The following is a 27448-nucleotide window of genomic DNA, read 5'->3' as shown; positions in this document are numbered from 1 at the left end:
CTCTCCTGAGCTTGCTAGAAAGAAAGTATTTGTTAGGTTTTTTATTTTCAGCGAGATCTGCTGGCAACAGACTCACTGCTACGTGGGACTGAGGGGAGAGAAGCAAACCTACCTGCGTGCAGCTAGCTTGTGCTTCTTAGGCTACTGGACACCATTAGCTCCAGAGGGTTCGAACACAGGGCCTGACCTCGATCGTCCGTTCCCGGAGCTGCGCCGCCGTCCCCCTTGCAGAGCCAGAAGACAGAAGAGAAGCGATGAAATCGGCGGCAGAAGACTCCTGTCTTCATTAAGGTAGCGCACAGCACCGCAGCTGTGCGCCATTGCTCCCACAGCACACCACACACTCCGGTCACTGTAGGGTGCAGGGCGCTGGGGGGGCGCCCTGGGCAGCAATAAAAATACCTTTGGCATAAAAATACACATAATACAGTCTGTGACTGTATATGTGTAAGACCCCGCCATTTTTAGTCAGAAACAGGACAGAAGCCCGCCGCTGAGGGGTGGGGCCTTCTTCCTCAGCACACCAGCGCCATTTTCTCTTCACAGCTCCGCTGGAAGGAAGCTCCCCAGGCTCTCCCCTGCAGTATCCTGGTACACAAAGGGTGAAAAGAGAGGGGGGGGCACATAAATTTAGGCGCAAAATTTGTATATACAGCAGCTACTGGGTAAACACTGAGTTGTAGTGTAATCCCTGGGTTATATAGCGCTGGGGTGTGTGCTGGCATACTCTCTCTCTGTCTCTCCAAAGGGCCTTGTGGGGGAACTGTCCTCAAATAGAGCATCCCCTGTGTGTGTGGTGTGTCGGTACGCGTGTGTCGACATGTCTGAGGTAAAAGGCTCCTCTAAGGAGGTGATAGAGCGGATATGTGTGTGAGAGGGTGTCTCCGTCGACAACGCCGACACCTGTTTGGATATGTGTAAGTGCTAAGGTGAATTTATTGCACAAATGGTTAGGGAACAGACAGGAAATCTACCCATGTCTGTCCCTATGTCACAGAGACCTTCAGAGTCTCACAATGCTCACTATCCAAAATAACAAACACTGGTATCGACACGGAGTTTAACTCCACTGTCGACTACGATAATGCAAAGTTACAGCCAAGATGGCTAGAAGGTATTCAATATATGATTATTGAAATAAAAGATGATTTGCATATCACTGATGACTCATCTGTCCCTGACACGAGAGTACACATGTTTAAGGGGAAGAATGCTGAGGTAAATTTCCCTCCTCTCATGAGGAAAAAGAGCGGGAATCTCCAGACAAGAGACGGCAGCTTCCTACAAGAGAATTCTCAGGCTGTATCCTTTCCACACTAGGGCCAGGATATGTTGAGAATCTTCCCCTGGGGTGTCCTGTTTGCACAGATGGTAGCACTTGCTATTCTCAGGGATCCTGCAGATAGCGTGCACATTCTAGTATACTACACAGACCTGCGATTGTGTCGGCATGGGTTTATAGCGCTGTGGCAGCGTGGACAGGTACCTTATCAGCAGAGATTGAGACCCTAGTATGCAATATAAATATATTAAAGATGCTGTCTTAAGTGATAGATATATAGTTATAAAGCATGTCCAAAGAGACATGAGTATACTGGGTCCTAGAGTCAAAGCTATGTCGATCTCTGCTTGACGTGTACTGTAGAATATGCATTGGACAGATGATGCCGACTTAAGAGGCATATGGAAGGCTGAGGATTGTGTGGAGAAGGGTTCTCGGGCCTGGTCTCCACAGCTATAGCTGGTAATTCTGCTAGTTTGCCTTATATTCCTGCACAGCCTAAGAAAGCACGACATTATTAAATGCAGCCTTTCGAATAAAGAAACAAGAAAGTCTGAGGTGCGTCCTTTCTTGTCAGAGCCGGGCAGCTAGTTCCCAGGAACAGAAGTCCTCCCCGGCCCCTACAAAAATTTACCAATGTTGCTGGGGCTCCACAGGCGGAGCTAGGCCCGGTGGGGACACGCCTTCGTAAGTTCAGCCACAAGTGGGTTCACTCCCTGTTCGATCCCTGGGCAATAGATATTGTGTCTCAGGGATACAAGCTGGACTGTGAGAAGATGCCCCCTCACCGACGGCCCTGCGGGCTTCCCCCCAGGAGAGGGAGCCAGTGTTAACTGCAATTCACAAATTGTATCTTTAACAGGTGGTGGTCAAGGGTCCCCTCCTTCAACAAGAGGGTGTTATTATTCGACCATGTTGTAATCCCGAAACCAGACGGTTCGGTCAGACCCATATTGAATTAAAAATCCCTGAACATATACCTGAGAAGGTTCAAGTTCAAGATGGAATCGCTAAGAGTGGTCAGTGCAAGCCTAAAAAGGGGGAGACTTTATTGTGAATCGGGACATAAGGGATGCATACCTTCATGTCCCCATTTATCCACCTCATTAGGCGTACCTCAGAATTGCGGTACGGGATTGTCATTACCAATTTCATATGTTGCCGTTTGGTCTCTCCACGGCCCCGAGAATATACACCATGGTAATGGCGGATATGATTGTGCTCCTGCGGAAGCAAGGTGTCACTATTATCACGTACTTGGACGATCTCCTCATAAAAGCGAGATCAAGAGAGCAGTTGCTGAACAGCGTATCACTTTCTCTGGAAGTGTAACGGCAACACGGCTGGATTCTATATATTCCAAAGTCGCAGTTGGTTCCTACAGCTCATCTGCCTCTCCTAGGCACGATCCTAGACACAGAACAGAAAAGTGTTTGTTTATCTCCCGATAGAGAGAGCTCAGGAGCTCATGACACTGGTCAGGAATCTATTAAAACCAAAACAGGTGTCAGTGCATCACTGCACTCGAGTCCTGGGAAGGATGGTGGCATCATACAAGGCCATCCCCTTAGGCAGGTTCCATGCGAGGACCTTCCAATGGGACTTACTGGACAAGTGGTCCGGATCACCTCTTCAGATGCATCGGTTAATCACCCTATCCCCCAGGGCCAGGGTGTCTCTCCTGTGGTGGCTGCAGAGTGCTCACCTTCTCGAGGGCCGCAGATTCGGCATTCAGGACTGGATCCTGGTGACCACGGATGCAAGCCTCCGAGGGTGGGTGGCAGTTACACAGGGAAGAAATTTCCAAGGTCTGTGGTCAAGTCAACAGACTTGCCTTCACATCAATATCCTGGAACTAAGGGCCATATACAACGCCCTAAGTCAAGCGTATATCCTGCTTCGCGACCAACCGGTTCTGATCCAGTCAGACCGCAGGGGTTCATGTAAACCGCCAAGGCGGCACAAGGAGCAGGGTGGCGAGGGTAGAAGCCACCAGAATTCTTCGCTGGGCGGAGAATCAAGTAAGCGCACTGTCAGCAGTGTTCATTCCGGGAGTGGACATCTGGGAAGCAGACTTCCTTAGCAGGCACGACCTCCACCCGGGAAAGTGGGGACTTCATCAGGAAGTCTACACGCAGTTTGCAAATTGATGGGAACTGCCTCAGGTGGACTAGATGGCGTCCCACCTCAATAAAAAGCTAAAAAAGGTTTTACGCCGGGTCAAGGGACCCTCAGGTGATAGCTGTGGTCGCACTAGTAACACAGTGGGTGTTCCAGTCGGTCTATGTATTCCCTCCTCTTCCTCTCATACCCAAGGGCTGAGAATTGTAATAAAAGGAGGAGTGAGAACAATATTCTTTGCTCCAAATTGGCCAAGAAGGTCTCGGTACCCGGAGCTGCAAGATATGCTCTCAGAGGACCCATGGCTTCTGCCTCTCAGACAGGACATGTTGCAACAGGGGCCCTGTCTGTTCCAAGACTTACCGCGGCTGCATTTGATGGCAGGGCGGTTGAACGCCGGATCCTAGCGGAAAAGGGCATTCCGGAGGCAGTTATTCCTACGCTGATAAAGGCTAGGAAAGACGTGACAGCAAGACTTTTTCACTGTATATGGCGAAAATAGGTTGCTTGGTGTGAGGCCGGAAAGGCCCTACAGAGGAATTCCAGCGGGGTCGATTCCTGCACTTCCTACAGTCAGGAGTGACTATGGGCCTAAAATTAGGATCCATAAAGGTCAAGATTTCGGCTCTATACATTTTCTCTCAAAAAGAAGTGGCTTCACTGCCTGAAGTTCAGACGTTGTTCCGGGAGTGCTGCATATTCAGCCTCCTTTTGTGCCACCGGTGGCACCTTGGGATCTTAACGTTGTGTTGGATTTCCTGAAATCACACTGGTTTGAGCCACTTAAGACCGTGGAGCTAAAGTATCTCACGTGGAAAGTGGTCATGCTATTGGCCTTAGCTTCGGCTAGGCGTGTGTCAGAATTGGCGGTTTTGTCATGTAAAAACCCTTTTCTCTATCGTCCTAGTGGATGCTGGGGTTCCTGAAAGGACCATGGGGAATAGCGGCTCCGCAGGAGACAGGGCACAAAAGTAAAGCTTTCCGATCAGGTGGTGTGCACTGGCTCCTCCCCCTATGACCCTCCTCCAAGCCAGTTAGATTTTTGTGCCCGGCCGAGAAGGGTGCAATCTAGGTGGCTCTCCTAAAGAGCTGCTTAGAGAAAGTTTAGCTTAGGTTTTTTATTTTACAGTGAGTCCTGCTGGCAACAGGATCACTGCAACGAGGGACTTAGGGGAGAAGAAGTGAACTCACCTGCGTGCAGGATGGATTGGCTTCTTGGCTACTGGACATCAGCTCCAGAGGGACGATCACAGGTACAGCCTGGATGGTCACCGGAGCCTCGCCGCCGGCCCCCTTGCAGATGCTGAAACATGAAGAGGTCCAGAATCGGCGGCAGAAGACTCCTCAGTCTTCTAAAGGTAGCGCACAGCACTGCAGCTGTGCGCCATTTTCCTCTCAGCACACTTCACACGGCAGTCACTGAGGGTGCAGGGCGCTGGGAGGGGAGCGCCCTGGGAGGCAAATGAAAACCTATTTGGCTAAAAAATACCTCACATATAGCCTCCGGGGCTATATGGAGATATTTAACCCCTGCCAGAATACACTAAAGAGCGGGAGACGAGCCCGCCGGAAAAGGGGCGGGGCCTATCTCCTCAGCACACAGCGCCATTTTCCTTACACAGCTCCGCTGGTCAGGACGGCTCCCAGGTCTCTCCCCTGCACTGCACTACAGAAACAGGGTAAAACAAGAGAGGGGGGGCAAAATAGTGGCAAAAATTATATTATAAAAGCAGCTATACAGGGAGCACTTATTATAAGGCTATCCCTGTCATATATAGCGCTTTTGGTGTGTGCTGGCAAACTCTCCCTCTGTCTCCCCAAAGGGCTAGTGGGGTCCTGTCTTCGTTAAGAGCATTCCCTGTGTGTCTGCTGTGTGTCGGTACGTGTGTGTCGACATGTATGAGGACGATATTGGTGTGGAGGCGGAGCAATTGCCAAATATGGGGATGTCACCTCCTAGGGGGTCGACACCAGAATGGATGCCTTTATTTATGGAATTACGGGATAGTGTCAACACGCTAAAGCAGTCGTTTGTCGACATGAGACGGCCGGACAATCAGTTAGTGCCTGTCCAGGCGCCTCAAACACCGTCAGGGGCTGTAAAACGCCCTTTGCCTCAGTCGGTCGACACAGACCCAGACACAGGCACTGATTCCAGTGGCGACGGTGACGAATCAACCGTATTTTCCAGTAGGGCCACACGTTATATGATTTTGGCAATGAAGGAGGCGTTACATTTAGCTGATACTACTGGTACCACTAAACAGGGTATTATGTGGGGTGTGAAAAAACTACCTATAGTTTTTCCTGAATCAGAAGAACTAAATGATGTATGTGATGAAGCGTGGGTTGCCCCCGATAAAAAGATGCTAATTTCAAAGAAGTTATTAGCTTTATACCCTTTCCCGTCAGAGGTTAGGGCGCGCTGGGAAACACCTCCTAGGGTGGATAAGGCGCTCACACGCTTATCTAAACAAGTGGCGTTACCCTCTCCTGAGACGGCCGCACTTAAAGATCCAACAGATAGGAGGATGGAAAATATCCAAAAAAGTATATACACACATACAGGTGTTATACTACGACCAGCTATAGCGTCAGCCTGGATGTGCAGTGCTGGAATAGTTTGGTCAGAGTCCCTGATTGAAAATATTGATACCCTGGATAGGGACAATGTTTTACTGTCTTTAGAGCAAATAAAGGATGCATTTCTTTATATGCGTGATGCACAGAGGGATATCTGCACACTGGCATCACGGGTAAGTGCTATGTCCATTTCGGCCAGAAGAAGTTTATGGACGCGACAGTGGTCAGGCGATGCGGACTCAAAACGGCATATGGAAGTTTTGCCGTATAAAGGGGAGGAGTTATTTGGAGTCGGTCTATCAGATTTGGTGGCCACGGCTACAGCCGGGAAATCCACCTTTTTACCTCAAGCTACTCCCCAACAGAAAAAGACACCGACTTTTCAACCGCAGTCCTTTCGTTCCTTTAAAAACAAGAGAGCAAAGGGATATTCATATCTGCCACGAGGCAGAGGAAGGGGGAAGAGACACCAACAGGCAGCTCCTTCCCAGGAACAGAAGCCCTCCCCCGCTTCTACAAAAGCCTCAGCATGACGCTGGGGCTTCTCAAGCGGACTCGGGGGCGGTGGGCGGTCGTCTCAAGCATTTCAGCGCGCAGTGGGCTCACTCGCAGGTAGATCCCTGGATCCTGCAGATAATATCTCAGGGGTACAGGTTGGAACTAGAGACAGATCCGCCTCGCCGTTTCCTGAAGTCTGCTTTACCAACGTCCCCCTCCGAAAGGGAGACGGTTTTGGAAGCCATTCACAAGCTGTACTCTCAGCAGGTGATAGTCAAGGTACCTCTTCTACAACAGGGAAAGGGGTATTATTCCACTCTATTTGTGGTACCGAAGCCGGACGGCTCGGTAAGACCTATTCTAAATCTGAAGTCCTTGAACCTGTACATAAAGAAGTTCAAGTTCAAAATGGAGTCACTCAGAGCAGTGATAGCGAACCTGGAAGAAGGGGACTTTATGGTGTCCTTGGACATCAAGGATGCGTACCTCCACGTTCCAATTTACCCCTCACACCAGGGGTACCTCAGGTTCGTTGTACAAAACTGTCACTATCAGTTTCAGACGCTGCCGTTCGGATTGTCCACGGCACCTCGGGTCTTTACAAAGGTAATGGCCGAGATGATGATTCTTCTTCGAAGAAAAGGCGTATTAATTATCCCATACTTGGACGATCTCCTAATAAGGGCAAGGTCCAGAGAACAGCTAGAGAGGGGATTAGCACTGTCTCAAGAAGTGCTAAAACAGCACGGCTGGATTCTGAATATTCCAAAATCCCAGTTAATGCCGACAACTCGTCTGCTGTTCCTAGGGATGATTCTGGACACGGTTCAGAAAAAGGTTTTTCTCCCGGAGGAAAAAGCCAAGGAGTTGTCCGAGCTTGTCAGGAACCTCCTAAAACCAGGAAAGGTGTCTGTACATCAATGCACAAGAGTCCTGGGAAAAATGGTGGCTTCTTACGAAGCAATTCCATTCGGCAGATTCCATGCACGAATTTTCCAGAGGGATCTGTTAGACAAATGGTCAGGGTCGCATCTTCAGATGCACCAGCGGATAACCCTGTCTCCAAGGACAAGGGTATCTCTTCTGTGGTGGTTGCAGAGTGCTCATCTATTGGAGGGCCGCAGATTCGGCATACAGGATTGGATCCTGGTGACCACGGACGCCAGCCTGAGAGGCTGGGGAGCAGTCACACAAGGAAGAAACTTCCAGGGAGTGTGGACGAGCCTGGAAACGTCTCTTCACATAAACATTCTGGAACTAAGAGCAATCTACAATGCTCTAAGCCAGGCAGAACCTCTGCTTCAAGGAAAACCGGTGTTGATCCAGTCGGACAACATCACGGCAGTCGCCCATGTGAACAGACAGGGCGGCACAAGAAGCAGGAGTGCAATGGCAGAAGCTGCAAGGATTCTTCGCTGGGCAGAGAATCATGTGATAGCACTGTCAGCAGTGTTCATCCCGGGAGTGGACAACTGGGAAGCAGACTTCCTCAGCAGACACGACCTTCACCCGGGAGAGTGGGGACTTCATCCGGAAGTCTTCCACATGCTGGTAACCCGTTGGGAAAGACCAATGGTGGACATGATGGCATCTCGCCTCAACAAAAAACTGGACAGGTATTGCGCCAGGTCAAGAGATCCGCAGGCAATAGCTGTGGACGCGCTGGTAACGCCTTGGGTGTACCAGTCGGTGTATGTGTTTCCTCCTCTGCCTCTCATACCAAAAGTATTGAGAATTATACGGCAAAGAGGCGTAAGAACGATACTAGTGGTTCCGGATTGGCCAAGAAGGACTTGGTACCCGGAACTTCAAGAGATGATCACGGAAGATCCGTGGCCTCTACCTCTAAGGAGGGACTTGCTTCAGCAGGGTCCCTGTCTGTTTCAAGACTTACCGCGGCTGCGTTTGACGGCATGGCGGTTGAACGCCGGATCCTAAAGGAAAAAGGCATGCCGGAAGAAGTCATTCCTACTTTGATTAAAGCAAGGAAGGAAGTAACCGTGCAACACTATCACCGCATTTGGCGAAGATATGTTGCGTGGTGCGAGGATCGGAGTGCTCCGACGGAGGAATTTCAACTGGGTCGATTCCTACATTTCCTGCAATCAGGATTGTCTATGGGTCTCAAATTGGGATCTATTAAGGTTCAAATTTCGGCCCTGTCGATTTTCTTTCAAAAAGAATTGGCTTCAGTTCCTGAAGTCCAGACTTTTGTTAAGGGAGTGCTGCATATACAGCCTCCTGTGGTGCCTCCAGTGGCACCGTGGGATCTCAATGTGGTTTTGGAATTTCTAAAATCTCATTGGTTTGAACCACTAAAAAAGGTGGATTTAAAATATCTCACATGGAAAGTGACCATGTTACTAGCCCTGGCTTCGGCCAGGAGAGTGTCAGAACTGGCAGCTTTATCTTACAAAAGCCCATATCTGATTTTCCATTCGGACAGGGCAGAACTGCGGACTCGTCCGCATTTTCTCCCTAAGGTGGTGTCAGCATTTCATCTGAACCAGCCTATTGTAGTGCCTGCGGCTACAAGTGACTTGGAGGACTCCAAGTTACTGGACGTTGTCAGAGCATTAAAAATATATATTGCAAGGACAGCTGGAGTCAGAAAATCTGACTCGTTGTTTATATTGTATGCACCCAACAAGATGGGTGCTCCTGCGTCTAAGCAGACGATTGCTCGTTGGATCTGTAGCACAATCCAACTTGCACATTCTGTGGCAGGCCTGCCACAGCCTAAATCTGTAAAGGCCCACTCCACAAGGAAGGTGGGCTCATCTTGGGCGGCTGCCCGAGGGGTCTCGGCATTACAACTTTGCCGAGCAGCTACGTGGTCAGGGGAGAACACGTTTGTAAAATTTTACAAATTTGATACTCTGGCTAAGGAGGACCTGGAGTTCTCTCATTCGGTGCTGCAGAGTCATCCGCACTCTCCCGCCCGTTTGGGAGCTTTGGTATAATCCCCATGGTCCTTTCAGGAACCCCAGCATCCACTAGGACGATAGAGAAAATAAGAATTTACTTACCGATAATTCTATTTCTCGGAGTCCGTAGTGGATGCTGGGCGCCCATCCCAAGTGCGGATTATCTGCAATAATTGTACATAGTTATTGTTAACTAATTCGGGTTATTGTTAGGAAGCCATCTTTCAGAGGCTCCTCTGTTATCATACTGTTAACTGGTTTTGATCACAAGTTGTACGGTGTGATTGGTGTGGCTGGTATGAGTCTTACCCGGGATTCAAAATTCCTCCCTTATTGTGTACGCTCGTCCGGGCACAGTACCTAACTGGCTTGGAGGAGGGTCATAGGGGGAGGAGCCAGTGCACACCACCTGATCGGAAAGCTTTACTTTTGTGCCCTGTCTCCTGCGGAGCCGCTATTCCCCATGGTCCTTTCAGGAACCCCAGCATCCACTACGGACTCCGAGAAATAGAATTATCGGTAAGTAAATTCTTATTATCTGATCTTCCATATGGACAGGGCAGAATTGAGGACTCGTCCCCAATTTCTTCCTAGGGTGGTATCATTGTTTCATTTGAACCAGCCTATTGTGGTGCCTGCGGCTACTAGGGAATTGGAGGATTCCAAGTTGCTGGACGTAGTCCGGGCTTTGAAAATTTATGTTTCCAGAACGGCGGGAGTCAGAAAGTCTGACTCGCTGTTTATTCTGTATGCAGCCAACAAGGTTGGCGATCCTGCTTCGAAGCAGACTATTGTTCGCTGGATCTATAGCACGATTCAGCTGGTTCACTCTGCGGCTGGATTGCCGCATCAAAAATCGGTGAAAGCCCATTCCACAAGGAAGGTGTGCTCTTCTTGGGCGGCTGCCCGAGGGGTCTCTGCTTTACAGCTTTGCCGAGCTGCTACTTGGTCGGGGTCAAACACGTTTGCTAAGTTCTACAAGTTTGATACCCTGGCTGAGGAGGACCTTGAGTTTGCTCATGCGGTGCTGCAGAGTCATCCGCACTCTCCCGCCCGTTTGGGAGCTTTGGTATAATCCCCATGGTCCTTACGGAGTTCCCAGCATCCACTAGGACGTCAGAGAAAATAAGAATTTACTTACCGATAATTCTATTTCTCGTAGTCCGTAGTGGATGCTGGGCGCCCATCCCAAGTGCGGATTGTCTGCAATACTTGTGTATATAGTTATTGTTACAAACAAATCGGGTTGTTTATTGTTGGAAGCCATCTTTTCAGAGGCTCCTACGGTTATCATACTGTTAACTGGGTTCAGATCACGAGTTGTACGGTGTGATTGGTGTGGCTGGTATGAGTCTTACCCGGGATTCAAGATCCTTCCTTATTATGTACGCTCGTCCGGGCACAGTATCTTAACTGAGGCTTGGAGGAGGGTCATAGGGGGAGGAGCCAGTGCACACCAGCTAGTCTAAAGCTTTTACTTTTTGTGCCCAGTCTCCTGCGGAGCCGCTATTCCCCATGGTCCTTACGGAGTGCCCAGCATCCACTACGGACTACGAGAAATAGAATTATCGGTAAGTAAATTCTTATTTTTGATATTCAACTGATCTTCACAGACTACGTTTTGAAAGGTCTAATTGTCTTTCAAATACATTGAATAGTTAAAAGTCATGATAATAAATACTCTACATTGTGGTAATTTCTCTGACGTCCTAGTGGATGCTGGGAACTCCGTAAGGACCATGGGGAATAGACGGGCTCCGCAGGAGACTGGGCACTCTAAAAGAAAGATTAGGTACTATCTGGTGTGCACTGGCTCCTCCCTCTATGCCCCTCCTCCAGACTTCAGTTAGAATCTGTGCCCTGCCAGAGCTGGATGCACCTAGTGGGCTCTCCTGAGCTTGCTAGAAAAGAAAGTATTTGTTAGGTTTTTTATTTTCAGTGAGATCTGCTGGCAACAGACTCACTGCTACGTGGGACTGAGGGGAGAGAAGCAAACCTACCTGCTTGCAGCTAGCTTGTGCTTCTTAGGCTACTGGACACCATTAGCTCCAGAGGGTCCGAACACAGGGCCTGACCTCGATCGTCCGTTCCCGGAGCCACGCCGCCGTCCCCCTTGCAGAGCCAGAAGACAGAAGAGAACGACGGTAATTCTATTTCTCGTAGTCCGTAGTGGATGCTGGGCGCCCGTCCCAAGTGCGGACTCTCTGCAATACATGTATATAGTTATTGCTTAACTAAAGGGTTATTGTTATGAGCCAGCCGTTGAATGAGGCTCAGTTATTGTTCATACTGTTAACTGGGTATGGTTATCACAAGTTGTACAGTGTGATTGGTGTGGCTGGTATGAGTCTTACCCTGGATTCCAAATCCTTTCCTTGTTGTGTCAGCTCTTCCAGGCACAGTTTCCCTAACTGAGGTCTGGAGGAGGGGCATAGAGGGAGGAGCCAGTGCACACCAGATAGTACCTAATCTTTCTTTTAGAGTGCCCAGTCTCCTGCGGAGCCCGTCTATTCCCCATGGTCCTTACGGAGTTCCCAGCATCCACTACGGACTACGAGAAATAGAGTTACCGGTGAGTAAATTCTTGGTTTTTTTTCCTCTGACGTCCTAGTGGATGCTGGGAACTCCGTAAGGACCATGGGGAATAGCGGCTCCGCAGGAGACTGGGCACAAAAAGTAAAAGCTTTAGACTAGCTGGTGTGCACTGGCTCCTCCCCCTATGACCCTCCTCCAAGCCTCAGTTAGATTTTTGTGCCCGAACGAGAAGGGTGCAAGCTAGGTGGCTCTCCTGAGCTGCTTAGAAGTAAAAGTTTAAATAGGTTTTTTATTTTCAGTGAGTCCTGCTGGCAACAGGCTCACTGCATCGTGGGACTAAGGGGAGAAGAAGCGAACTCACCTGACTGCAGAGTGGATTGGGCTTCTTGGCTACTGGACATTAGCTCCAGAGGGACGATCACAGGTTCAGCCTGGATGGGTCCCGAAGCCGCGCCGCCGGCCCCCTTACAGAGCCAGAAGAGCGAAGAGGTCCGGAGAAAGCGGCGGCAGAAGACGTTCCTGTCTTCAAATAAGGTAGCGCACAGCACTGCAGCTGTGCGCCATTGCTCTCAGCACACTTCACACTCCGGTCACTGAGGGTGCAGGGCGCTGGGGGGGAGCGCCCTGAGACGCAATAAAAACGATATAAAAACCTTATATGGCTAAAAAAATGCATCACATATAGCTCCTGGGCTATATGGATGCATTTATCCCCTGCCAGTTTCCTGAAAAAAGCGGGAGAAAAGGCCGCCGTGAAGGGGGCGGAGCCTTTCTCCTCAGCACACAAGCGCCATTTTCTTTCACAGCTTCGCTGGAAGGACGGCTCCCTGACTCTCCCCTGCAGTCCTGCACTACAGAAACAGGGTAAAACAGAGAGGGGGGCACTATTGGCAGCTAATATATAAATACAGCAGCTATAACAGGGAGTAACACTTATATAAGGTTATCCCTGTATATATATATATATATATATATATATATATATATATATATATATATATATATATATATATAGCGCTCTGGTGTGTGCTGGCAAACTCTCCCTCTGTCTCCCCAAAGGGCTAGTGGGGTCCTGTCCTCTATCAGAGCATTCCCTGTGTGTGTGCTGGGTGTCGGTACGATTGTGTCGACATGTATGAGGAGGAAAATGATGTGGAAGCAGAGCAATTGCCTGTGTTAGTGATGTCAGCCCCTAGGGAGTCGACACCTGACTGGATGGTAGTAATTAAAGAATTACGTGACAATGTCAGCACTTTGCAAAAAACTGTTGACGACATGAGACAGCCGACAAATCAATTAGTGCCTGTTCAGGCGTCTCAGACACCGTCAGGGGCGCTAAAACGCCCGTTACCTCAGATGGTCGACACAGACCCTGACACGGATACTAAATCCAGTGTCGACGGTGACGAGACAAACGTAATGTCCAGTAGGGCCACACGTTACATGATCACGGCAATGAAGGAGGCATTGAACATTTCTGACACTACAAGTACCACAAAAAAGGGTATTATGTGGGGTGTGAAAAAACTATCAGTGGTTTTTCCTGAGTCAGATGAATTAAATGAGGTGTGTGATAAAGCGTGGGTTTCCCCCGATAAAAAACTGCTGATTTCTAATAAATTATTGGCACTATACCCTTTCCCGCCAGAGGTTAGGGCACGTTGGGAAACACCCCCTAGAGTGGATAAGGCGCTCACACGCTTATCAAAACAAGTGGCGTTACCGTCTCCTGATACGGCCGCTCTCAAGGAACCAGCTGATAGAAGGCTGAAAAATATCTTAAAAGGTATATACACACATACCGGTGTTATACTGCGACCAGCGATCGCCTCAGCCTGGATGTGCAGCGCTGGAGTGGCTTGGTCGGATTCCCTGACTGAAAATATTGATACCCTGGATAGGGACAGTATATTATTAACTATAGAGCATTTAAAGGATGCATTACTATATATGCGAGATGCACAGAGGGATATTTGCACCCTGGCATCTAGAGTAAGTGCGATGTCCATTTCTGCCAGAAGAACGTTATGGACGCGACAGTGGTCAGGTGATGCGGATTCCAAACGGCATATGGAAGTATTGCCGTATAAAGGGGAGGAGTTATTTGGGGTCGGTCTATCGGACCTGGTGGCCACGGCAACGGCTGGAAAATCCACTTTTTTACCCCAGGTCACCTCTCAGCAGAAAAAGACACCGTCTTTTCAAACCCAGTCCTTTCGTCCCTATAAGGGCAAGAGGGAAAAAGGCCGCTCATTCCTGCCTCGGGGCAGAGGAAGGGGAAAAAGACTGCACCATGCAGCCTCTTCCCAAGAGCAGAAGCCCTCCCCCGCTTCTGCCAAGTCCTCAGCATGACGCTGGGGCTCTGCAAGCAGACTCGGGCACGGTGGGGGGCCGTCTCAAGAATTTCAGCGCGCAGTGGGCTCACTCGCAAGTGGACCCCTGGATCCTGCAGGTAGTATCACAGGGGTACAAATTGGAATTCGAGACGTCTCCCCCTCGCCGGTTCCTGAAGTCAGGCAGGCCTGCCACAGCCAAAATCTGTAAAAGCCCATTCCACAAGGAAGGTGGGCTCATCTTGGGCGGCTGCCCGAGGGGTCTCGGCTTTACAATTTTGCCGAGCAGCTACTTGGTCAGGGGCAAACACGTTTGCTAAGTTCTACAAATTTGATACCCTGGCTGAGCAGGACCTGGAGTTCTCTCATTCGGTGCTGCAGAGTCATCCGCACTCTCCCGCCCGTTTGGGAGCTTTGGTATAATCCCCATGGTCCTTACGGAGTTCCCAGCATCCACTAGGACGTCAGAGAAAATATGAATTTACTTACCGATAATTCTATTTCTCGTAGTCCGTAGTGGATGCTGGGCGCCCATCCCAAGTGCGGATTGTCTGCAATACTTGTATATAGTTATTGTTACAAACAAATCGGGTTGTTTATTGTTGGAAGCCATCTTTTCAGAGGCTCCTACGGTTATCATACTGTTAACTGGGTTCAGATCACGAGTTGTACGGTGTGATTGGTGTGGCTGGTATGAGTCTTACCCGGGATTCAAGATCCTTCCTTATTATGTACGCTCGTCCGGGCACAGTATCTTAACTGAGGCTTGGAGGAGGGTCATAGGGGGAGGAGCCAGTGCACACCAGCTAGTCTAAAGCTTTTACTTTTTGTGCCCAGTCTCCTGCGGAGCCGCTATTCCCCATGGTCCTTACGGAGTGCCCAGCATCCACTACGGACTACGAGAAATAGAATTATCGGTAAGTAAATTCTTATTTTTGATATTCAACTGATCTTCACAGACTACGTTTTGAAAGGTCTAATTGTCTTTCAAATACATTGAATAGTTAAAAGTCATGATAATAAATACTCTACATTGTGGTAATTTCTCTGACGTCCTAGTGGATGCTGGGAACTCCGTAAGGACCATGGGGAATAGACGGGCTCCGCAGGAGACTGGGCACTCTAAAAGAAAGATTAGGTACTATCTGGTGTGCACTGGCTCCTCCCTCTATGCCCCTCCTCCAGACTTCAGTTAGAATCTGTGCCCTGCCAGAGCTGGATGCACCTAGTGGGCTCTCCTGAGCTTGCTAGAAAAGAAAGTATTTGTTAGGTTTTTTATTTTCAGTGAGATCTGCTGGCAACAGACTCACTGCTACGTGGGACTGAGGGGAGAGAAGCAAACCTACCTGCTTGCAGCTAGCTTGTGCTTCTTAGGCTACTGGACACCATTAGCTCCAGAGGGTCCGAACACAGGGCCTGACCTCGATCGTCCGTTCCCGGAACCACGCCGCCGTCCCCCTTGCAGAGCCAGAAGACAGAAGAGAACGACGAAAACGGCGGCTGAAGACTCCTGTCTTCATTAAGGTAGCGCACAGCACTGCAGCTGTGCACCATTGCTCCCACAGCACACCACACACTCCGGTCACTGTAGGGTGCAGGGCACTGGGGGGGGGAGCGCCCTGGGCAGCAATTATAATACCTTTTGGCACAAATTATACACATAATACAGTCTGGCACTGTATATGTGTGCAAACCCCCGCCATTAAGTCACACAAAACGCGGGACAGAAGCCCGCCGCTGAGGGGGCGGGGCCTTCTTCCTCAGCACACCAGCGCCATTTTCCCTTCACAGCTCCGCTGGAAGCAGCACCCCAGGCTCTCCCCTGCAGTATCTGGATACAAGAAGGGTAAAAAAGGGAGGGGGGGCACTTAAATTTAGGCGCAAATAAGATAAGTAAGCAGCTATTGGGAAAAATCACTTATTATAGTGTACATCCCTGTGTTATATAGCGCTGTGGTGTGTGCTGGCATACTCTCTCTCTGTCTCCCCAAAGGACTTTGTGGGGTCCTGTCCTCAGTCAGAGCATTCCCTGTGTGTGTGTGCGGTGTGTCGGTACGGCTGTGTCGACATGTTTGATGAGGAGGGTTACGTGGAGGCGGAGCAGGGGCAGATTAGTGTGGTGTCGCCCCCGATGGGGCCGACACCTGATTGGATGGATATGTGGAAGGTCTTAACCGACAGTGTCAACTCCTTACATAAAAGGTTCGATGACGCAGCAGCCTTGGGACAGCCGGGGTCTCAGCCCGTGCCTGCCCAGGCGACTCAGAGGCCGTCAGGGGCTCATAAACGCCCTCTGGCTCAGATGGTAGACACAGATGTCGATACGGAGTCTGACTCCAGTGTAGATGAGGATGAGACAAATGTACAGTCTACAAAGGCCATCCGATGCATGATTACTGCAATGAAAGATGTATTGCACATTTCTGACGTTAACGCGGTTACCACCAAGAGGGGTATTATGTTTGGGGAGAAAAAGCAGCCAGTGAATTTTCCCCCATCTGATGAATTAAATGATTTGTGTGAAGAAGCGTGGAGTTTCCCTGATAAGAAACTAGTGATTTCTAAGAGGTTACTGATGGCTTACCCTTTCCCGCCAACGGATAGGTTACGTTGGGAAACATCCCCTAGGGTGGACAAGGCGCTCACACGCTTATCTAAAAGGGTGGCACTGCCGTCTCAGTATACGGCCGCCCTAAAGGAGCCTGCGGATAGAAAGCAGGAAGCTATCCTGAAGTCTGTGTATACACACACTGGTACTCTACTGAGACCTGCTATTGCTTCAGCCTGGATGTGTAGTGCTGCAGCAGCATGGACTGATACCCTGTCAGACAACATTGATTCCCTCGACAGGGATACTATTTTGCTAACCATGGAACATATAAAAGACGTCGTCTTATATATGCGGGATGCCCAGAGGGACATTTGCCTGCTGGCATCTAGAATTAATGCAATGTCCGTTTCTGCCAGGAGAGTATTATGGACTCGGCAGTGGACAGGTGATGCTGATTCTAAAAAACACATGGAGGTTTTGCCTTATAAGGGTGAGAAATTGTTCGGGGACGGTCTCTCGGACCTCGTATCCACAGCAACAGCTGGGAAGTCGACTTTTTTACCTCAGGTTCCCTCACAGCCTAAGAAAAGCACCGTATTATCAAATGCAGTCCTTTCGGCCTCAGAAAGGCAAGCGGGTCAGAGGCGCATCCTTTCTGGCCAGAGGCAGGGGTAGAGGAAAGAAGCTGCACCAGGCAGCCAGTTCCCAGGAACAAAAATCCTCCCCTGCTTCCACTAAGTCCACCGCATGATGTTGGGGCTCCACTGGCGGAGCCAGGTCGGGTGGGGGCGCGTCTCCGAAACTTCAGCAAGCAGTGGGTTCGCTCACAAGTGGATCTCTGGGCTGTACAAATTGTATCTCAGGGATACAAGCTGGAGTTCGAGGCGACTCCCCCTCGCCGTTACCTCAAATCAGCCTTGCCAGCTCCTCCCAGGGAAAGGGAGATAGTACTGGCGGCAATTCACAAGCTGTACCTCCAGCAGGTGATAATAAAGGTCCCCCTCCTTCAACAGGGAAGGGGTTACTATTCCACAATGTTTGTGGTACCGAAACCGGGCGGTTCGGTGAGACCCATTCTAAATTTAAAATCCTTGAACACTTATATAAAGAAGTTCAAGTTCAAAATGGAATCGCTCAGGGCGGTTATTGCAAGCCTGGAAGAGGGGGATTTTATGGTGTCGCTGGACATCAAGGATGCTTACTTGCATGTCCCCATTTACCCACCTCACCAGGAGTACCTCAGGTTTGTGGTACAGAACTGTCATTACCAATTCCAGACGTTGCCGTTTGGTCTCTCCACGGCTCCGAGAATATTTACCAAGGTAATGGCCGAAATGATGATACTCCTTCGAAAAAAGGGAGTTATAATTATCCCGTACTTGGACGATCTCCTCATAAAGGCGAGGTCCAAAGAGCAGTTGTTGGTCAGCGTAGCACTCTCTCAGGAAGTGTTGCAACGGCACGGCTGGATTCTGAATATCCCAAAGTCGCAGCTGATTCCTACGACGCGTCTGCTTTTCCTAGGAGTGATTCTGGACACAGAACAGAAGAAGGTGTTTCTCCCGGAGGAGAAGGCCCAGGAATTGTCATCTCTGGTCAGGGACCTCCTGAAACCAAAACAGGTGTCGGTGCATCACTGCACGCGAGTCCTGGGAAAGATGGTGGCTTCTTACGAAGCAATTCCCTTCGGCAGGTTCCATGCAAGGATCTTTCATTGGGATCTGTTGGACAAATGGTCCGGATCGCATCTTCAGATGCATCGGTTGATCACCCTGTCCCCAAGGGCCAGGGTGTCTCTGCTGTGGTGGCTGCAGAGTGCTCATCTTCTCGAGGGACGCAGGTTCGGCATACAGGACTGGGTCCTGGTGACCACGGATGCAAGCCTCCGAGGATGGGGGGCAGTCACTCAGGGAAGAAACTTCCAAGGACAGTGGTCAAGTCTGGAGACTTCTCTACACATAAATATATTGGAACTAAGGGCCATCTGAGTCAAGCAGAGCCCCTGCTTCAAAACCAATCAGTACTGATTCAGTCAGACAACATCACGGCGGTCGCCCATGTAAACCGCCAGGGCGGCACAAGAAGCAGGATGGCAATGGCAGAAGCCACAAGGATTCTTCGATGGGCGGAGAATCACGTGCTAGCACTGTCAGCAGTGTTCATTCCGGGAGTGGACAACTGGGAAGCAGACTTCCTCAGCAGGCACGACCTCCACCCGGGAGAGTGGGGACTTCATCAAGAAGTCTTCGCGCAGATTGCAAGTCGGTGGGAACTGCCACAGGTGGACATGATGGCATCCCGCCTCGACAAAAAGCTAAAAAAAATATTGCGCCAGGTCTCGGGACCCTCAGGCGATAGCTGTGGACGCACTAGTGGCACCGTGGGTGTACCAGTCGGTTTATGTGTTCCCTCCTCTTCCTCTCATACCCAAGGTACTGAGGATAGTGAGAAAGAGAGGAGTAAGAACTATACTCATCTTTCCGGATTGGCCAAGAAGAACTTTGTACCCAGAACTACAAGAAATGATCTCAGAGGACACATGGCCTCTGCCTCTCAGACAGGACCTGTTACAGCAGGGGCCCTGTCTGTTCCAAGACTTACCGCGGCTGCGTTTGACGGCATGGCGGTTGAACGCCGGATCCTAACGGAAAAAGGCATTCCAGATGAAGTGATTGCTACGCTGATAAAAGCTAGGAAGGATGTGACCGCAAAGCATTATCACCGCATATGGCGGAAATATGTTGCTTGGTGTGAGGCCAGGAAGGCCCCAACAGAGGAATTCCAGCTGGGTCGATTTCTGCACTTCCTACAGTCAGGGGTGACTATGGGCCTAAAATTGGGGTCCATAAAGGTCCAGATTTCGGCCCTATCTATTTTCTTTCAAAAAGAACTGGCTTCACTGCCTGAAGTTCAGACGTTTGTTAAGGGTGTGCTGCATATTCAGCCCCCTTTTGTGCCTCCAGTGGCACCTTGGGATCTTAACGTTGTGTTGGATTTCCTGAAATCACACTGGTTTGAGCCACTTAAGACCGTGGAGCTAAAGTATCTCACATGGAAGGTGGTCATGCTGTTGGCCTTAGCTTCAGCTAGGCGTGTGTCAGAATTGGGGGCTTTGTCATGTAAAAGCCCATATCTGATCTTTCATATGGACAGGGCAGAGTTGAGGACTCGTCCCCAATTTCTCCCTAAGGTGGTATCAGCGTTTCATTTGAACCAGCCTATTGTGGTGCCTGCGGCTACTCTGGACTTGGAGGACTCCAGGTTACTTGATGTAGTCAGGGCTTTGAAAATCTATGTAGCCAGGATGGCTGGAGTCAGGAAAACTGACTCGCTGTTTATCCTGCATGCACCCAACAAACTGGGTGCTCCGGCTTCAAAGCAAACTATTGCGTGCTGGATCTGTAACACGATTCAGCAAGCTCATTCTGCGGCAGGGTTACCGCATCCTAAATCAGTAAAAGCCCATTCCACAAGGAAGGTGGGCTCTTCTTGGGCGGCTGCCCGAGGGGTCTCGGCTTTACAGCTTTGCCAAGCTGCTACTTGGTCGGGTTCAAACACATTTGCTAAGTTCTACAAGTTTCATACCCTGGCTGAGGAGGACCTTGCCTATGCTCATTCGCTGCTGCAGAGTCATCCGCACTCTCCCGCCCGTTTAGGAGCTTTGGTATAATCCCCATGGTCCTTACGGAGTTCCCAGCATCCACTAGGACGTCAGAGAAAATAAGAATTTACTCACCGGTAATTCTATTTCTCGTAGTCCGTAGTGGATGCTGGGCGCCCGTCCCAAGTGCGGACTCTCTGCAATACATGTATATAGTTATTGCTTAACTAAAGGGTTATGGTTATGAGCCATCTGTTACTGAGGCTCAGTTGTTGTTCATACTGTTAACTGGGTATGGTTATCACAAGTTGTACAGTGTGATTGGTGTGGCTGGTATGAGTCTTACCCTGGATTCCAAATCCTTTCCTTGGTGTGTCAGCTCTTCCGGGCACAGTTTCCTTAACTGAGGTCTGGAGGAGGGGCATAGAGGGAGGAGCCAGTGCACACCAGATAGTACCTAATCTTTCTTTTAGAGTGCCCAGTCTCCTGCGGAGCCCGTCTATTCCCCATGGCCCTTACGGAGTTCCCAGCATCCACTACGGACTACGAGAAATAGAATTACCGGTGAGTAAATTCTTATTATTACCCAGGACTATAAATTCTCATCTGTGCACTTTTTTTGTTGTTTATCGTTTTTTAGTCTCTGTTATTTTGACAGTGCTGGGATTGTTTTTATTTTCTTTGCTGTAGAATTAAATTGGGTTTACTAGGTATGATGTTGGATTAAATGGGATCCAAGGTAGAAATGTGGCAATTCTTCTTTATAGTAAATTAGCGTTGTGCACCTGCGCACTGAGCAGTTGATTGATTAGGATGACGAGCCGCTGCACAGAAATAGGTGACCGACCTTTGCTGTAAAAGTATGTGCTGCGCTCAGCCTGGTGTTTGTAAAATACTTAATGTCTGATGTGTAACAACTTGTGATAAATGCACTTTTGCAGTGTTATGTAACAAATGATAAGTACACTAGTAAAGATACAAATTATTTTACTTAGTTTCAAAGTGACAAGATGGTGTACACAGCTTACAATGCAGGTTTTAAAAGAATAACACATTTATTATAATATCTAATCAGAAGAGCAATGTGTATTACTTTAGAGGAAATAGAAGTAGGTAGAGGAGGGTTGGAGGGGAAAGAAAAAGGAGAAAGAAGGAAAAGGGGGGGGGGGGGGCAGAGAGATTGTGCGATTGTGAAAATGAAAAAATATAACAATATTAAAAGTGAAAGAAAAAATGGAAGAAGACTGTTTTCTGCAGTGCAGAGTCTTCGTCTGTATCCTGGGACGGTTAATGGTAAGAGTACCCGGTGGTGATGTAATATATAGGTAGTTGTTACATAACACTGCATAAGTACTTTTGTTACAAGTTGTTATACATCAGACAGTAAGTATTTTTTAAACACCAGCAAAACAAACACCAGGCTGAGCGCAGCACATACTGTACTTTTACTGACTTCTTTTCAGTAAGCTAAACTTTCTACTTCTATTTCATTCACAAGAAAAAAACAGTTTTAAAGGTTATTAGAGGTCTAGTATACAATAGTCTCTGCCTGTTTATTGAATAAACAGTTCTCTTTAGATAGCCAAAAGAAAAAGTCTAATGGGCACATTTATCATGAATTGCTTATACAATGCAACCTGGGTGCGATATTAGTCCTGTGGGGTGCTCAGTGAGCTACAGGGGCTTCTGTGCATTTGCGATCCCGCTATCAATACATGCCATTTGCGGGGAGGGTTCCGGGGGAACCCTCTGACGGCTGAATCCACGAAGTGTTACCCATATGCTACAACCGGCTACCACCATCTTCAGTTGGCAGTAGATGCAGGGGGTCAATAACCGGAATGCATTGCATGCCGGAAATTGCTAAATCTGGCAGCATTGCATCCCCCATAGAAATTTATGGGGGATTCAGATGGAAGGATTGCACCAGTTACCGGAAATATCTGCTGTGGTCCATCTTATACATTCTAGGTATACTTAATATTTGCGGTTAACTCCCACAACCCTTTTTATTAGAAAAATTGTTTGTGTAATGTAACCAGCAGGGTTGTAGTTGGCACTTATGTATAATTGTTTATCCTATGTATACCCTCTCTATAAAATCGGCCAGCAGGCTTGAAAAGAAATCTGTGTTAAATAGCCTGTTTGCGGGTGCCACGACCGTGTTAACCCATAGAGCCAGGAACTTATCCCGGATTCTATGGGTTAACACAGTCATTTACCTGGTGAGAAAAAGGGGCTCTAATTAAACAGCCCCAGGCCTTAAAGCCAGAGGCTACCACCCTGTTTCACTTACTCCTGCTAGTTGAATTATCCCCCTTAGACATCAGAATACTTCCTCTTCCCTTTCCAACATCTTTTATAAGGTCATTTAAATTAAGTTGTTTTACCTTTCAGAGATTGTTAATGTATTTGCATTAAATGATGACAAGATGTGCACTACATTCCTGTGTCGGATAGAAATGAAAAGTGACAGTGTGAATGCACCTTTGTGTGCCACATTGGATATAAAAGTATCCTTATGATCAGGGGGGGATTTAGGGGTAAGGCCGCCCCTAGACATATCATTAATGCCCCCCATTCACCAAAAGTCTATTACTGTGACCTCCCTCCATTACTACCTGATGCCCCTCCATAGCCTTCTCATTATCCCTTTCATAGCTCTCTCATTGGCAGTTCACTCCTAATCTCACAGTCCTCCCCCCTTCCAGAGCTCACACTGCTCTCCTCACACCTCACTGCTCCCCCACCCCTCACTGCCCCCTACTACTCGCATTTATTCCATCACACCTCACTGTTCTCCCACCCCTCACTGCCCCCAACTACTCACATTGCTCCAATCACACCTCCCTGTTCCCCCACCCCTCATTGTCCCCTACTGCTCACATTGCTCCAATCACACCTCATTGCTCCCCCACCCCTCACTGTTCCCTACTGCTCACATTGCTCCCATCGCACCACACTGCCCCTTACAGCTCACTTTGCTCCCCCACCCTTCACTGTCCCCTACTGCTCACATTGCTCCCATTACATCTCACTGTCCCCTACTGCTCACATTGCTCCCATTACATCTCACTGTCCCCTACTGCTCACATTGCTCCCATTACATCTCACTGTCCCATATTGCTCACATTACGCCCATCACACCTCACTGCTCCCCTATCCCTCACTGCCCCTATTGCTCACATTGCTCCCATCACAGCTCCCCCACCCCTCACTGCCCCCTACTGGTCACATTGCGCCCATCACACCTCACTGTTCACCCACCCCTCACTGCGCCCTACTACACACATTGCTCCAATCACACCTCACTGCTTCCCATCCCCTACTGCTCACATTGCTCCCATCACACCACACTGCCCCCTACTGCTCACAGTGCTCCCATCACACCTCACTGCTTCCCCACCCCTCACTGTCCCCTACTGCTCACATTGCTCCCATTACACCACACTGCCCTCTACTGCTCACAGTGCTCCCATCACACCTCACTGCTCCCCCACCCTTCACCTGTCCCCTACTGCTCACATTGCTCCCATTACATCTCACTGTCCCCTTGCTCACATTGCTCCCATTATATCTCACTGTCCCATATTGCTCACATTACGCCCATCACACCTCACTGCTCCCCTATCCCTCACTGCAGCTCCCCCACCCCTCACTGCCCCCTACTGGTCACATTGCTCTCATCATACCTCACTGCCCCCTACGACACACATTGCTCCAATCACACCTCACTGCTTCCCCACTCCTCACTGTCCCCTACTGCTCACATTGCTCCCATCACACCACACTGCCCCCTACTGCTCACAGTGCTCCCATTACACCTCACTGCTTCCCCACCCCTCACTGTCCCCTACTGCTCACATTGCTCCCATTACACCACACTGCCCTCTACTGCTCACAGTGCTCCCATCACACCTCACTGCTCCCCCACCCCTCACTGTCCCCTACTGCTCACATTGCTTCCATCACACCACACTGCCCTCTACTGCTCACAGTGCTCCCATCACACCTCACTGCTCCCCCACCTCTCCCATTGCTCCCATCACACCACACTGCCCCCTACAGCTCACTTTGCTCCCCCACCCTTCACTGTCCCCTACTGCTCACATTGCTCCCATTACATCTCACTGTCCCCTACTGCTCACATTGCTCCCATCACATTTCAATGTCCCATATTGCCCACATTACTCCCATCACACCTCACTGCTCCCCTATCCCTCACTGCCCCTATTGCTCACATTGCTCCCATCACAGCTCCCCCACCCCTCACTGCCCCCTACTGCTCACATTGCTCCCATCACACCACACTGCCCCCTACTGCTCACAGTGCTCCCATCACACCTCACTGCTCCCCCTCCCCTCACTGTCCCCTACTGCTCACATTGCTCCCATCACACCACACTGCCCCCTACTGCTCACAGTGCTCCCCCACCTCTCCCATTGCTCCCATTACATATCACTGTCCCCTACTACTCACATTGCTCCAATCACACCTCACTGCTCCCCCACCCCTCACTGTCCCCTACTGCTCACATTGCTTCCATCACACCACACTGCCCCCTACTGCTCACAGTGCTCCCATCACACCTCACTGCTCCCCCACCTCTCCCATTGCTCCCATTACATCTCACTGTCCCTACTACTCACATTGCTCCAATCACACCACACTGCTCCCCCACCCCTCACTGTCCCCTACTGCTCACATTGCTCCCATGACACCACACTGCCCCCTACTGCTCACTGTCCCCTACTGCTACCATTACATCTCACTGTCCCCTACGACTCACATTGCTCCAATCACATCTCACTGCCCCCTATTGCTCACATTGCTCCCATCACGCCTCACTGCCCCCCCCCCCCCACACACACACACATACACACACTTCCCCCCACTGCTACACCCATGCCACACACATGTGTTTCCCTCCACTCTTGCTTACAAGCAGCAAAGTAGTTGTGTCACTCTCTAGATGACCATGGATCTGCCGCAGCAGCTCCACCTCTCAGTCTGACATCCGGCCTCCTCAATACTGTCTAGCTCCACTCCCCTGCTCAGACATCACTCTACTCTGAGTCGTACGCTGTGCTGGGAAAAAGATTGGACACAAGCTGGACCCAATCTCAGGTGCTGCGGTGCTTACATATACTGGCCCTGTCATGTGTCGAATATATACACTGCTTGCACCGGATGCCACAGCTGATAATGCGCAGGAACGTCTGTGCAGTTACAATACACAGTTGCTCTACACAAGGGAAGAGCACCAGCGCAAGCTGCAGGATTCTGCCAAAATGGATTACTGTGCACCTAGTGAGTGTGAGGGAATACAGTATGTGGGGCCCTTGTGCTGTATGCGGGGATATATGTGTATTAGTGAATGTTTCACTGTACCCAGTCATTGGTAAGGAGGATCCTACCTAATCTATGGGATGTGCTAAGCATGTCTGCTATTTAACCTTTAACACATCCCATAGCTTAGGTATGGGCCCTCCTTACCAGTGACTGGGGACAGTTTCTCCAATGATTGATGAAACCCAACAGCAGCCAAGAGGGGATTCCAATGTATAGTTAGATAGGCAGTCAATAGGTCGACACCATCTGGTTGACATGAAAAAAGGTTGACGGGGTCAAAAGGTCGACACACATATGGTCAACGCTTTTTTTTTAGGGGTTTTTTAGGGTTTTTTGTTTGATTTTGCATATTTTGCTGCATTTACTATTCATGTCACAAACCTTTAGTAAACAAGCCCGGAGCATGGCAATTCAACAAATTTACTATGTCACAAACTATTACCTTAAGTAACCTTGTGGCAAGCAGAGCAAGCCACCGAGCCCAAAGAATGGCAAGCCTGCGAGGGGACACATTTCAACAAAGTTTGGTAAAAAAAAATATTTAAAAACACCCATTTAAAAAAAAAAAAGTCGACATTTTGACCCGGTCGACCTTATGGTGTAGACCTAATGACTGTCTACTGTATTTAATGTCCATCTTCTGTACCACACCCGATTAGGGTGAGGAGAGTATTACTGGTAACGGACAGAAGTTTGTGTTTTTCTTGTATCCTTCTGGGGTCGCTCTTTCACTGTGGAGTGGAGCGACCCCTGTAAGTGCAGACACATGTGGTGAGTGCGGACAGGTAATGATTACCTTTCTGCAATTACGCGTATTTTCCAGCCTGCTACATCACATCCCTTTTTTTGTTTAATGGTAAAACCTCTCCTTTAAAAACGAAAAAATGATCGTTTGCCTTGGCAATTTCAGCGTCTTATTCAGTGTGCCATGAGTGACTGAAGGTTGAAAATCACTGGGATAAGTAGTGTAGTTACAGTAACACTGTAGTTATCAGCTTGTGACCTTTTACAGAAAATAGCAGAAAAAAGATCCACGCTAGACTTAGTGGCAAGTATAACTTATCAATTCACTGTAACAACTGCCTGCTAAGTATTGCCCATAGTTCCTTACTATAAGGTACCTTATTGAGGTCACTCCACTATATATAGAGGTCAGATACTCTTCAAATGAAAACCCTAAACTATTATACATGTCTTGTGGTGAACAATTCTAAAAACCAAACATGGTTAAGAGTAATTTTAAACTTTTTATTTTATTTTAAAGATTCGAAAGACTTCCTCAGAAACAGAAACTGAGTGTTGGATGGATTATATAAATGACAGGTAATATATGTATATTTGCATGTATCTGTTTTACATTAACAGCAGTTAATAATAGTCGTTTTTCTCCCCTGTTACATACTGATGATTTATACCTAACCAGGGATGTGCTCAATATTATTTTAACTATGAACTGCAGAAAATAAAAACCTGCATTACCTTGTCAGTTGAACGTATGTGCCTACCAAGCGTATTATAAAGTACATGGCTACCTCCCTTTTCTTGTGCCTGCCTTGTAGAGAGACATGCCTTCATTGTGGGTTTGCAGAGCCCCTACTACTACAGTGAGGTCACCCCAATGGACACTTTGGGTCTAATTCAGACCTGATCGCAGCAGCAAAATC

The 27448-nt window shown here is 49.0% G+C and overlaps 1 protein-coding gene across 2 annotated transcripts in view; it reads left to right on the top strand.

Annotated features, from left to right (window-relative positions):
- TGDS (TDP-glucose 4,6-dehydratase) overlaps nt 1-27448 on the top strand; it is a 201155-nt gene that overhangs the window by 139226 nt on the left and 34481 nt on the right. For both annotated transcript variants that reach the window (XM_063953018.1, XM_063953017.1), the window contains exon 10: nt 27049-27107. In XM_063953018.1, the coding sequence (XP_063809088.1) occupies nt 27049-27107 (59 nt within the window). The remainder of the gene's footprint in view (nt 1-27048; nt 27108-27448) is intronic.

Source organism: Pseudophryne corroboree, chromosome 2 (genome assembly GCF_028390025.1).
Source record: "Pseudophryne corroboree isolate aPseCor3 chromosome 2, aPseCor3.hap2, whole genome shotgun sequence".
NCBI lineage: Eukaryota > Metazoa > Chordata > Amphibia > Anura > Myobatrachidae > Pseudophryne > Pseudophryne corroboree.
This window is presented reverse-complemented; position numbering and strand designations above follow the sequence as displayed.